Source organism: Pteropus vampyrus, unplaced genomic scaffold (genome assembly GCF_000151845.1).
Source record: "Pteropus vampyrus isolate Shadow unplaced genomic scaffold, Pvam_2.0 Scaffold266, whole genome shotgun sequence".
In the NCBI taxonomy this organism is placed as follows: Eukaryota; Metazoa; Chordata; class Mammalia; order Chiroptera; family Pteropodidae; genus Pteropus; species Pteropus vampyrus.
This window is the reverse complement of record NW_011889047.1, coordinates 1130876-1144757: the sequence shown is the minus strand read 5'-3', so window position 1 is coordinate 1144757 and position 13882 is coordinate 1130876. Positions and strand designations below refer to the sequence as shown.

At 44.1% G+C, this 13882-nt stretch overlaps 1 protein-coding gene and 1 non-coding gene across 2 annotated transcripts in view; one reads left to right on the top strand and one right to left on the bottom strand.

The window, feature by feature from the left end:
• The window catches only part of PDE10A (phosphodiesterase 10A), a 193373-nt gene that overhangs the window by 83695 nt on the left and 95796 nt on the right, over nucleotides 1-13882 (top strand). Inside the window, exon 2 of the mRNA XM_023520439.1 lies at nucleotides 3275-3403. Within this exon, the coding sequence (XP_023376207.1) occupies nucleotides 3275-3403 (129 nt within the window). The remainder of the gene's footprint in view (nucleotides 1-3274; nucleotides 3404-13882) is intronic.
• LOC111729518 lies at nucleotides 4800-4918 on the bottom strand. The gene has a single exon (XR_002776262.1). It is a non-coding gene; the product is annotated as a 5S ribosomal RNA (ribosomal RNA).

The following is a 13882-nucleotide window of genomic DNA, read 5'->3' as shown; positions in this document are numbered from 1 at the left end:
ATTTCGCATTACCATGCGTTAAAACCAAATGAGTCTCATCTTTTCCATCAGGACTCCGTGGTTCCCTGACAGAACCCTGAAGTAGGAGGTATAGCTGTGGCTTTTGTCTGTGTGTCTGTCTGCCTCTTTAGGAATTACTCAGCATCAGAAGGAAGCTGTTCCGTATGCACCTTTCAGGTTGCCAGCCAAATTACTGTTCCTTCTAAACTGGATCATTCTGGGCCGCTCCTCTTGCTCGTCTGCGAGATCCCACGCTGCCACCGAGCAACCTCATTCCCACCATCCGCAGATTTAACTGCTCAGTTCCAGTGAACACGAATGACAGTGTCTGGATTATGGACCCTTCCCCCACGGGGCAGCACCTTCATTCACTGGAGTCCTGCGACTGTGTGCAGTTCCTTTGCCTTTGGCCTTACAGACTCATTTCCAGAGTTACACAGGTCAGCACCTTGTCCTCCGCCTCCTTCGGCGAGACTGTTTCAGACATTTAGATTATTTTCTCACATTCTGCCTTCCGTCCTTCTAAAGTAAAAAAATTTACGCATTAAAGTTTATTTTTGTGCTGTGAAGTTCTCTGAGTTTTGACAAAGGCCGAGGGTCGCGTGTCTGCCATTATGACACGGTACAGAGTACTTTCGTCACCAGCAGGATGCTGTGCTTCCTCCCCCGGGACACCTGGCAGCCACTGCGCTTTTCCTCTCTCTCTGTGTAGTTTTGACTTTTTCCAGAAAGTTGTGTATGATTAGGATTGTACAATATGCAGGCTTTTTTTCAGACTAGCTTTTTGCACTTAACAGTATGCACTTAAGAGCAATCTCTGTCTTTTTATGGCTTGTTAGCTCATGTCTCCCTGTTGCCAAATCACGTTTAATTCTGTGGACACCGCACACCTTGTGTATCCACTTTGCCTGTTGCAGGGCTCCTTGGGTTCTTGCCGTCTTGGGTGATTGTGAACAGAGCTGCTGTAAACATTCACATGCAGGTTTGCGTGTGGACCCGAGTCCTCATATCAGTTGGGTAAATAGCTGGTAGCGTGACTGCTGGGTCACGTGGTGAGACCGTATTCAGCTTTATAAGAAATTGCCAAAAAGTCTTTTAAAGTGATTACCATTATGCGTTCTTACTAGCAATGAATGAATTTTTGTTATGCCTCATCCTTACCAACAAATGATACTGTCAGTTTTTCTGATTATAAATAACCGTTCTTATACGTATGTAGTAGAATCTCATTTCTTATTTTAACTTCAGTTCATTAGTAAAAATTGAGCATTTTTTTCAGATGCTTAATTGTCATATCTGTGTCTTCTTTGGCAAAGTGTCAGTTTAGATCTTTGAGTCATTTTGGATTGGGTGGTGTTCCTTGTGTTTTAAGCATTTTTGTGTATCTCAGATATAAGTCATTCTGCAGATATGTAGTTTTGCGACCTGGCGAATAGGACTCGTGTAAATAAATACTAGTGTGCTAAGATAAAATGAGATGACGCGGAGGGATGAGTCAGTTATGAGTTTATACTTTCAGCCCGGGTTTCTGAGAAAATGGAGAGTAAGAGAAAAAGGAAAGACGAGAGTTAAAATCACTTTGGAAAGAAGTGGGAAGGGGATGACGCATTGAGTTTGCAGTCAAGATGGAGCCTGAGGCGATGGGAGAGAACACCCAAGGTCTGGACATCAAAGACGCATGGAGACTCCTGACTCAGGTCCAGCATCAGCATGACAGATTACTGCAGAGAAGGCGGAAGTGAAGAGCAAACAGGAAGTCAGGGTGAAAACTGTGTGTAGTGTTGTGTCACGAAAGAGATGGTAGGAAATTTAAAGGAGGGAGCAGATGTCACATATGTACCGCTGTGGAGAACATAACGAAAACGCGCGCGTGGTCTGTCCTCGGGACGGGCGCTGCACCTGTCGGCTTGCTTTGTCCTGTGCCCTTTGCCTCCGGGGAGTGGAACCAGCTCTGGGCGTGGGGGCCTCGCTCTCACTGCGATGAGTCTCTGTGTTAGGCACCTTGCAGGATTTCTCGAATTGAATTTTACATCACGGGGGCCCTTTTGCAGGGTGAACATAGACAAGGCTCTCAATTTTTTTAAAACTCTATTACAACCATATAATTACATATCCAGATCTCTATCTATAAGATTGGCCATTTAAGTGCCGAATTCACCGGAAGAAACGGGCTGCCTTCCCAATGGTACCCTTCTGCTGTGGAATTATTTACGGTGACTGTCACTGTTGGTGATTTGGAGTCAATGAAATGGCATATCAACTTGAACCACCAATTGGAAAACAAAATTTTATATGTTCGATGTGAAAACAGGCAAAAGTACTTGGAAAATCCTGTGTATATTAAAGTACGGTTATCATTAGATCATGAAAATTATTTTGGTGAAACTAACTACATACATAGAATATCAGTGAACTGATTTCAAGATTATTCTGAAGTAAACGTTCATCACTGGATTTAGTGCCTCTGAGAAAAAGAGCTTGTAAACAATGACAGATAAGGATTTCTTCACTGAAGGTATTAAAGCACCTGAGTTGCACCAGTGCTATATTCTTCTGTTTGGTACTATTACTAGAGTTTCGTGCACCTTGAATTTTAAATCTGTGATAACTGTTTACACACGAAAAATACATACTTTGTAAAAGGCCCGACTGCGCAGCTCTGGGACGCGGCACCTGTTCCGACGTGACGCTGGCATTTACTGTCGGAAAACAGCTGCGCTTCGTGATGTGACGTCTGTAATGTAAAATCACTGAAGTTCTAACTTTACCTTTTCAAATATTTTTATAGTGCTAGCACGTATGTAACATAAAATTTGCCATTTTAGCCGTATCGAGTGTACAGTTGAGTGGCATTAACTATACCCGGTGTGTGCAATCGCTGCTTCGTCTTCGTCCAAACTAAGCCTCAGCTCAAAGGGGGACCGCGCCCAGTGAGCACTAACGCCCATGCCCCTCGCCAGCCCCTGCTAACTCCTCCTCTGCTCTGTCTCTGTGACTTTGCCTACTCTAGACGGTTCGCGTAAGTGGAACCATGTATCTGTCCTTTGTGTCTGGCCTATTTTACTTGTTTTCAAGGTTCCTTCACGTCGTAGCATGTATCAGAACGTCATTCCTTTCTGTGGAGGAATAATATCCCATTGTATGTATACGCATCTTTATACTCTTTTTAGATTTACATTTTAAATCAATCTTAGCATGACGTGTCATTTTTCTGTCTTTTATGCATATGAAGATGTCATAAGAGTTAATTTTATTCTTTTTAATTCTTTTACAGGTTTGACAGATGAAAAAGTGAAGGCATATCTTTCTCTTCACCCCCAGGTATTAGATGAATTTGTATCTGAAAGTGTTAGTGCAGAGACTGTAGAAAAATGGCTGAAGAGGAAAAACAACAAACCAGAAGGTAAGACGGCGTCCGATTGAGTGCGGGAGACTTTTCTGGTTTACAGTGACAAAAAACAGCCAGAAAGTAAAATATAAAGTACACAAATGTTAGCATTTTAATTTCGTAATAGTTTTATTCTGTTTAAAAAGATAAAGTAAATTACAGGGAGGGAGAATAAATACAAAATAAAGGTCCTTGACTGTAAAAATCTTGGCAAATAAGCCTTGAAAATTTATTTAGACGTCAGCATGTTGAAAAATGCAATTTTAGACTTGATTTTATTTAATTATTATTGATTATAAAGTATTCTTTATATTACATAGATATTTTTATTACATTTTACGAAAAGAAGTCTTCAAACAGTAGAAGAAGAACTTTTAAGTTTGCAGTAAATTTTTTCTTCACACTGTACACTTAAGAAGCAGTTCTATTTATGAAGAAAAATGTGGGTTCAAGGAAGGGAAAGAAATCAAATTTTCTTCAACATTGAATATATATTAATATAGTATTTGAATATTGTATAAGGTTGGTTTTAAATGAATTTATATTTGGTCAGACTCATTTCTGTGAATATGGTTTTATAGTAGAAATTTTATACATAATTTTTAATGATATGAAGACTTTTTATATTAAAAACATCAAAAATATATACTGTTTCTCTGAACATTTATTTAGTGTAACAAGTATGTTCTATATTTAAAGTTAAAAATTATTATTATTAAAATGTACTTAGAAGTGTATGTTGCTTGGAGCCGATTTTCCTCACCGTAGTTTTGAAAGTTTCTATAATTTTCTTACATAATTTTTATAATAAAAAGAAGGTAAACCTTTTAAAAGGAGAGCTTTTGGCATTGAAACACACTAGTTTTTAAAGCACATGCATGTGAATATGTGTGCGCGTGTGTGTGTAGATTGAGGGAGCGGGAAAGAGAAATATAAATAAATCAGAGACATAGGCATAGTCTTCTGGAAACAATCAGCATCTAATATTAACAAAGCTTGACATATTTCAGCCATTAAAACCCTCAAACATTTGAAAACAATTGGAGACGTTGGACACTTTGAAAAGTGTGACAGTTGTGCTTGAGGCACATGTAACAAGCAGCTTTGGGCTTGCTGTATGATGATGGGTAATCGTGCAAAATGTATATGTGGATGTGAAATCGAGTGCAGGGCTTAGAAAGTGAAAAATTTTGCATGCTGTTTTAGTGCTACAGCGGTAATTAACTCTTAAATTTTTATAAATATTTGAATGCGTCATTCCATATCACCCAAATCTATTTTCTGTGTTAATCAAATAATACTTCAAACTGTTTTTTTTTTTTATTATTTTTTTTAAGCGAGGCAACCCTTGGTTAACCTCAGAAATTGCAAGGACCTTGTCAGCTTACAATTCCTTATTCTTTTTTGATTACGCCTACAGCACCTGGTCTTCCTAGGTGGTCTCCCATCCAAGTACTAACCAGGCCCGACCCTGCTTAGCTCCCGAGATCAGACGGGATCGGGCTTGTTCAGGGTAGTATGGCCGTAGACTTGCCACTTGCTTTACACAGACAAAAGTGTTAACAAAAATTGGTCTCTGTAATACTGATGTTCAGGAAAAGCTGAAACCTGGTATTAATAACACTTAAAGTTCTAGGGTGTAGACATTTCTTGATGATAGGCATTTTAATGTTATACGTAAAATAAAGAACAAAATGGAAATGTTTGATTAACAGGGGAAGACAAATGACAAACAATAAAAAAATAAGACTATTTCAGTATTTGTTGACTGTGTATATTTGAAAATGTCTAGTGTAATGTCTAGCAAATAGAAAATTTTAATGTAATTAAATTTGCTCCATATCGTAAAAGTCATGTCACCCGCTTTGGCCCCGTCCGGGAGGCCTGTGTGCCAGGTGGGTGAGTCTGCCTGCCCTGCGCTCTCTGTGAGTCATAGGGCAGTCAGTCTGTGTTTACTGCCCTCGAGGGACGTGTCATCTTCTGGTGAAGGAAGAAGACAGGAAACTATGAAAGGACAGCGATCCGTGGTGTATAATCCCGCGCTACATTCGTGGTGTAGGTTGTCAGGAACTTGTGTGATGGAGGCTGTTGAGAGGTGTCAACACTGACACCTGACCTAGGTCCCGATCCTCCAGGTGGGTCCCCTGACAAAAGTGGAGGTTACACCTGGCCTCCTGAATCCGAAACTCGTGGGCAGGCCCTCAGCCTGTGTAATTCTAATGCCAGCTGGCCTTTGAGGGCCATTGTCCTCGGCTTGGGGCTTTGGGGCCCTTGCAGGAGCCAGCGCGCCACTGCTGCTGCTGACGGGAGCAACAGAAACCCAGGCCACAATGCGGGGGGCTGCGACGCACTTGGGGGGACGCTGTGCAGGGAGGAGCGGGCGTGGACAGTTCCATCGAGAGCAGCAGAAAGCTAGTTGGTTACAGGACGATCTGAACAGTAGTTTCGTGGAGTACGCTCAGTCGTTCCTCTTATTTTTTTGTTTTGGGATACTTTTGTTTGCTTTTGTAGTGTTGGCATATAAATCCTAAGTGTTCTCATCACAAGGAAAACATTTTTCTCTTTTTTAGACCCTGTATGAGATAATGGATTGTTAACTAAATGTATCATGGCAGTCATTTTGTGGTATGTGTAAGTAAAATCATTATGCCGTACACCTTGAACTTAGCAGTGCTGCTTGTCAGTTGTATCTCACTGAAACTGGAAAACATTTTTTAAAAAGTGCTAAAAAGGAAGATCGGTGTGTAATTAGTGCATGTAACGAGAGGGTCTGGCTTTGTCTGGGGCTGGGACAGGGCCCGCCCAGACAGTGGCAGTTACGCCGAGGCCTGGAGGATGAGTCTGCTGGGTGGGAGGCGGGCAGAAAGAGGTGGGGAGCTCCAGAGGGGGGGGGGTCTTTGCGGGGGATAGGGGAGGTGAGGGGAGCTTCCTGTGGGGACCTTCTAGGTCACGTGTACGGGCTTTGGACTTTGAGAGCAATGCGAAAGGTTTTGAATGAGATTTGATACGATATTTTGAATGGATTTTTCACAATCTCTAGTGTCTTGTTTGGTATTAAAAAAAAATCAATGCGGTGAAAGTTTCGGTGTCTCTGGCCATCTGTGTCTCCCCAGAAGGCATCAGGACACTGTTAGTGGTCGCTGTGTCCACACTGTCGATCACTCACTTGTAGTAGCTCCGTCTTTTAAAATTGAAGCAAAAACTCTATCTCTGTGATGTTTGTGAAATAGCCAGGGATTAAGTTTTTTTTTGCTGGACACTTTTTATAGAACCTGTATGACTAATATTTTCAACTGAAGTAAATGAATGTTTCCTTTGGTTTTAGCATAGTTTAAAACCGAATGGTAAAACATCGAATGTATCTGGGGTAAAGTGAACGTTACATGAACAAGATTGAGTAAAAGGGAAAGCACCCATATCTCTAATCTGTGAAGATCATGAAACATCGTCAAGAATGACTCATGGAACACAACATCGAGCAGAGACACAACAAAGTAAGGGCCGTTCTCAGACTTTCAAAACAACTGGACAGGAAATGGTAAAAGTGATGAAGAGGAAGATTTATTTTGGAGTAATTATAAGCACCGAGAACATATTCTCGACAAAAGAATGATTCATTCTAGGGATGTTTTAGAAACTGATCTCAGGATGAGGGTTTTTAAAGTCCAGGGTCCTTAGATCAATCATAGTCAAAACTCCTTATTTTGGAATTTATGTGCCGTTTTTCACTTAGAGAGTTTATCTAAAATATATATGAACATCTGCGTTTACTTTCCTAATTACATGCGTATGTGAATTTTTTGAGATGGACTTAATATTTCTCACAGCCTTAGAATACCTTTCTGAATGTCGGTGGAGGCACTCAGGTTTCGTTTGCTCTGTGACTGTCCTCACGCTGTTTTGCCTGTTCAGCTTCCCGTACGTACGCTTTTTACTGTGGGGCTGAGAAAACTAAGTTCTAGAGTATGTTCTCCTTGAACTTTCTTCATAAAGTGTTTATATGAAATTATAATAGAAGGAAAGGATGCTTAGATTATGCTAATTACTGGCAAATCGAAAGATGTGTGACTTCGGTTCTTTTTTTCTGTGTAATACTCTAAATACTCTATAAAAAGGAAGTCAGAAAGAGAAGTGATTTTACACTCAAAATATTTCTTCTTATAATATACTTTTTTCAGATTAAAAAGAATTACTACATTTTCCCCATACACATTTTAAAGTATAACATGTAGCATATATTTAAATTATTTCTCTTTTAAAATTTGCAAATTTATTCCTGGAATAGTATTTTGTTCTGTAGGGTTCTGGTTCTAAATTTGTACTGAATGAAGGAATACACTTCTGTTAACTGTGAACCTTGCAGAGTTTCAGTGAAACGAGCGATTGCCGATATAATGAATGACATCTTTATGCAATGAAATGAGAGCCCGGCTAGTAACGCTTGTAGAAACGACGAATGAGCAAATGTAGTGAAGCCCAGAAGGTTGCGGAAAATCCCCACTTTTTTCTTAAAGAAAATTTTAAGAATTACTATTTTTATGCTATTAAGAAAAGAAACAGGTGTAGGACATTCTCTGTGGATAAAAACCGGACAAAAATAGTAAAACGCAGCAAAGATCTCAGTGCATTTGTATAAAAGGTTAAAATTTGCAAATAATGGTAGAAACACCGACCTAGTACTTGCTGCCCATGAAGGGCGTCGTGTGTGTTGATTCAGTGAACCTGCAGCAGCGCTGCGAAGCCCCGTTGTCCAGGTGAGGAAGCGGAAATGGAGCAGCTCGCATCAGGGCCGGGCCGTGAACGCGAGGATTTTGCCCCCGAGCCCGGACTCTTGGGCAGGCCACTCGCTGTCTCTGCTTCTCGGTCGCGTCAGCTTAGGGCAGAACGTGAGGCTTGACTTTGCGGAGCGTGGAGACCGGCCCTGGCCCCGTGTGCTCTAGGCGTCCCCTCTGGATCGCCCCCGCCTAATCTGACGAAGACCCTCCCTCGGTCTGCACCTTCTGTCTGAGAAGGAACAGGATGGTCACGATGGGCGTGCCAGTTGGCTTCCCCTAGCATAGGAGGGGGACAGTCGCTCCAGCTCCGAGCGCAGGGCTTCTAGAAGGAGAGCGCCTGGAGTCGTGGCACCTGCCACGAGGAAGAAGCAGTGGCTCCGGGTTAGGCGCCAGCGTCCGCCCCTGGTTTCACCATCTCATCTCAAGACAAAAACTTAGAAAGATGCCTTTATCTCTGCGAATAGTTTTCATGTTTGCTACTTTTCAAATATGCCGATAGACTGATATTTTAATGCCTACAAAGCAGAACCAGTTTTCTCACGCAAAAGTATTTTTATAATCAGATTAAGTTTTTTTATTTCATGATAAAATGACTCTGTTTAAAAATATTTTCTTTTGTATTAGCCATCATGCAAAAAAAATGTGCTCACATAGATTTAAGACATTTTCTTATCCAGTCACTTTTAAAACTGCTGGTACGTCTCAGAATGTTTACATGTTAAGTTGTTCCTGGATCTCGGTAGCTTTGCGGCATTACTTTGATCAGGCGGGTTTCTCCAAAACAACTAACAGCAAATAACCGAGGCGGAGAGTCAGTTTGGTCTGTGGCAGGGAGGTCCAGCCCTGGGGGATGGCGGGCGGGGGCAGCTGTCCGCCCGTGTAACCAGAGCAGACCTGGGCGGGGTGTACACTGGGTCTTGCGAAAGAGCCCCTCTACGATCCGTCCTCTGTACTGACGTCAGAGTGACAGCGTCTTAAAGTGTACGTTCCTGCGCTTTCCCATGTCACTTCCGTGATTAAAATCCCGCGTTGGCAGTAGAACTTTGGGATGAAGTTCACAGTCCCGAGCTTGCCACCCGAGGCTCTTTCGAAGCCAGCCCTCTCGGGACCCCCTTCCATCACGTTTCTTCCCTTTCTCCACGCACACCCTTCAGTCTACACAGGAGGACCGAGTCAGGATTTTGTTTGACCTCCCATACTGCCCCAACTAATACTGATGCCCTTTTCCCCGCTCTCCCTTATTTTGGCTATTCATATTTGTCCTGAAAAATTCAGTTTATGCGTCATAGGACATAGCCAACAGTGAAAAGGCAAGCCAGGAAATAAGAGAAAATATTTGTAAAGTGTATATCTGATAAGGGGTTGCTGTCCAGAATGTGCAAAAGACTCCTACAACTTCACAACAACAACAAAAAACACTTAAAACTGAGCAAAGGACTTGAGCAGATGTTTCTCCAAAGAAGATACACAGATCGACAGCACGTGAAAAGGTGCTCAACATCACTCATCATCAGGGAAATGCAAATCAAAACCACAGCGAGATACCACCTCACACCCATTAGGATGGCTACAACAAATTCAGAGAATGACAGGTGTCAGCAAGGCTGTGGCAGAATCGGAGGCCTCGTGCACTGCAGGTGGGGGTGTAAATTGGTGCAGCCACTGTGGAAAACGTCACGCTGGTTTCTCAAAAACTTAAAAATAGAGTCAAGAATTCCACTCTGGATATCTACCCCGAAGAACTGAAAGCAGGGACTAGAGAGATTCCTACACCTATGTGTATAGTAGCGTTATTTGCAATGGCCAGATGAAGGGAGCATCCCAGTGCCCGTGGGCAGAAGATCGGATAAGCAAAGTGTGGCCTGTACACACAGTGGATTGTTGGCCTTAAAAAGGAAGGAAATTTCGACACCTGCTACAACACGGATGAACCTCGAGGACATTGCGCTCAGTGAAATAAGCCAGTCACAAAAGGATGAGTCCTGTGTTTCCACTTCTAGGTACCTTCCTCTAGGGAGGTACCTAGAATCATTAAACTCAAAGGAAACACGGTAGAACGGTAGTTGTGAGGGCTTGGGGACAGGGAGTTAGTGTTTAATGGGGGCGGTTTCAGTTTTGCAAGAGGAAAAAGTCCCGGAGATTGGTCGCACAATAACGTGAACGTACGAAACATCACTGAACTGCACGCTTAGAAGTGGTTAAAATGGTAAATTTTATTTAATGTTTATTATAATTTAAAAACTTTTAAAAATTGACAAAAAAATCAAGTAGCATATCTTCTTGAAACGCTTAGGGATGTTCCCAGACTCACTCAGATGTGCCTGCCGCCCACAGGGTCCCTGTGATGGCGTGGGTACGAGCAGGTCCGCGTTTTATGAGGCTGGAGGAGGGCGCCCCTAAAGAAAACTGGGCATTAGAGCGAATATTTGGATTGCGAAAAGAAATGACCATAAATTAAGAAGTTTTAAAAGTTGAAAAATATAAACATCACACAAATCCAGAAAGTTAATATAATACTATGTTAATTAAATCCCCGAAACATCCCTAAGGTACTTTTTTTTTCCTTGCTACGTCTTTTGGCTACATGCTCTTGGATCTCTGTATGACAATTTCGTAATATCATTTTCCATGCAGAGGATAGAAAGATAATTCAGTCTTCTGCTAGCATGATTGGGAGAATAATTTAACATTTTTTTGGTAATTTAGAAAATTTTCTTTTAGCTTCACAAGTCATGCTGTGCGAATATTTTAGGATTATCGTCAGATTTGGGAAAACCTGCCTCAAAACTTCTTTCGTGTATAAGTTACAACATTTTAGGGCTTTTCACGTTTTCTCGGGATTGGTGACACTCGTTCACCAGTGTCCCCGCACGAGGCGCGTTGGCACGGGGTGTGTCAGGGCGGTTCCTGGGGCCACGAGCACTGTTTGAAGCACACGTGGAAGTGACTGGAAACTCGGTGTCCCCCAAGTCCGAACTGCACATGGGGGTCAGAGTGAGATGAGGCAGGAGCAGATGACGTGGTTAAATGCCCGACCGCTGCCCAGTCTGTCAACGTTTAGCACGTGACGGGGTTTGCGGGGTTCGGAGCGGTGCCCTGGCCTCCGGGGCCCACTGTCCGGCGCGGCGGTGCGGACCCCTCGTCTAGTCCAGCCGGACGCGGCGGGCCCGGGGACGCCTTCCCTCAGGTCTCCGTGGGTGCCGCTGTCCTGGGTGCTCCGTCAGGCCGGTTGGGTGCCTGGGCGGTCGCTGTCCCTCAGCATCTGGTCCCAGCACCTGTAGGAGGTGGTGCGGCTGTCCCCTCCCCCGCGGCCGCACACAGCGCTGGTTTCGGGTGTCGTGCTCGGGGTGTGTGACATGACCCCGAGGGTCAGCTTGGGAGCCTAGCAAGGGACCTGGTGACGCGGAGCTCGTGATGTCTTACGTCATGGGGGTGTGGAACGGGTCACGGAGACGTGAGGCCGTCCGCTGAGTGCTCTGGGTACAGTGTGCCTCAGGCCACTGTTCGCCTCCTGAAGGATGGCACTCGAGCAGAGCATTCGGTCCCTTTGCAGAAGGGACTTGACAGAAGGACGGTTCAGCGGGAGGTGGCCTTGGGGGACGGCAGACTTTGACTTTGAAGGGAACGGTGGCGGGCAGGCCTGCGGGCTGCTGGGGTCAGGTCCGGACCCAGGAAACAGCGAAGCGGAGGCCGCCGAGGCCCGGGCCGCACGTTTGGTTTTGTGACGCGGACTGTGCAGACTTCTTCGGGACAGTGTGGTACAGTATGGCCCCCGATTCTGGAGGGAACGGGCGTTGGAGCAAGGTGACCTCAAGGCAGACCTGCCGTGTGTCCCTTCCTCGACCATCGTCGTCAGCCAGCGGCGAGAATGTTGAAAGGAAGAGGGAGAAGTCGTGTCCCGGATTCTCCGCCCACAACTTACCTGTTTGTGTTCATTAAATTTATCGGGGTGACAGCCACCCCCAGACTTTAAGAAAAACCACTTCGACAGTGGTCAGGGCTGCAGCACAGGCCCCATGGGAAGCAGGCCGAGGGCAGACAGCTCATCTCTCCCCGCTCCGGCCAGGATACCTGACACCGAGCATGTGGCAGACGCTAAGGAAAATGATTTCAAAGGAGTGAAATGTTCAGTCTACCCGCGTTTTTTAATTCTTTTTTCAAAACCCTTAGCGCCTCAGTAAGATTTTTCTTCATTTGACCCCAGTGACACATTTTCGTCGTTTTAATTTGTGTTCTCTATTGACTCGCTAATTTGTTCTGTTCTCATACTTCGTGGATTTGAATAAAGCTGTGATTTTTAGAAGACAGTGTTTCTAGCAAACAGTGAAAATGTTTCAGTGTGGGTTTGGAGTCAGACGACTCTGAGTCTGGGGCCGACAGCCGCCGCACGTGTGACCCGTCGGTCCCCGCTCGTGCTGGGACGGTCTGTCGCGTGGGCCTCAGTTACCATCAGTCCGCTGATGCGCGCGTTTGGTTCAGTTTTGGGGGTTAGGACTGATATTAATGCTGTTTTAAACAGTGCCTAGAATGAGACGTTTCTTGGGAAATGCTGGGTTCTAATCTTGCCGGAGTGTCGTAGGTGTCGACTCACGTCGTCTTATGTTTTTGTCTCTTTGATGAGATTTGAATCTCGTCTCTTTGATGGAGACCTGGGTGTCGTCTGAGTCTTCCTGAGACTTACATGTTTATATGTGTGAAGAATGTCATCTGTTTTATACTTATCCTGCTTAGCTTCAATGAGATATATTTTCTTTACTAATTTTTAAGTCCTGAGAAGGAATCACTTGGTGACAGAGCCTTGTGTGACGCGGTGCGGCACAGCGAACGCTCACTTAATGCCTGGAAGAGTGACCGGGCGGACGGACGACTGAGAAGCATGCCAATGTCAGTAAAGAGCTTAGGTTTTCTCCACGGTCGGATAGTGAGATAAGGTTGTATTTCTTGGCACTTTATGTTAAAAATGCGGTTCTTTGTATTAATTGAAAACCGACGTCTTTAGAGTGATTTATATATTGCTTACCACAGCAAACGAGTCATTTTTTAGTACCTAAGGATACATCATCTAAAAGTTGCTGTTATTTTATTCTACATGGTAAAGGGAATAATTATGCGTGCAATTTGGAGTATTATATTATTTATGATTGTTTTAAATGCTTTTTCCCATGATGGTTTTATTCGGATAAATGCCGGAGAAGCCTGTGAGCTCTTCTGCAGCCCCACAAGCTCTCACCTCAACCTCAGGCTTCTGCCCACTGGTAAAACGTGCTCTGGGAGATGGAAAAGTTGCTTATAGCTTGTTTTCGCACTCAGCACGTGAAGCGGTGCTAGCTGCTGGGTGCTCGGATATCGCCAGACGTACTTCCATCTCGTGGGGTCTTACGTGCGGCGGTGGCGGGCGGCTCTGCGGTGTGGGGCCTGCTTCCGGTGTGCGTCGGCCCCGGGGAACGGCGTGACTCCAGACTACGCCGTCGTTCATCCGAGTCCGTTCAGGAGTCCGATGTCGTGCTTCGAATACGGGCGTGGGGACAGGGAAGCAGCGTGGTTCTGGGTAGTTACAGTCAGAAATCAGTTTGTGTAGGGGAAGCGCGTGCTTTTTTCGGTTCAGTCTATTCACCTGTAAAGTCAGGTATTGAAATTGATTTCATAATATTATTCTCTGTTTTTGACGGATGCAGTTGAGTTGTATTATTTTTAATTATTAAATCCTAGGATATATAGA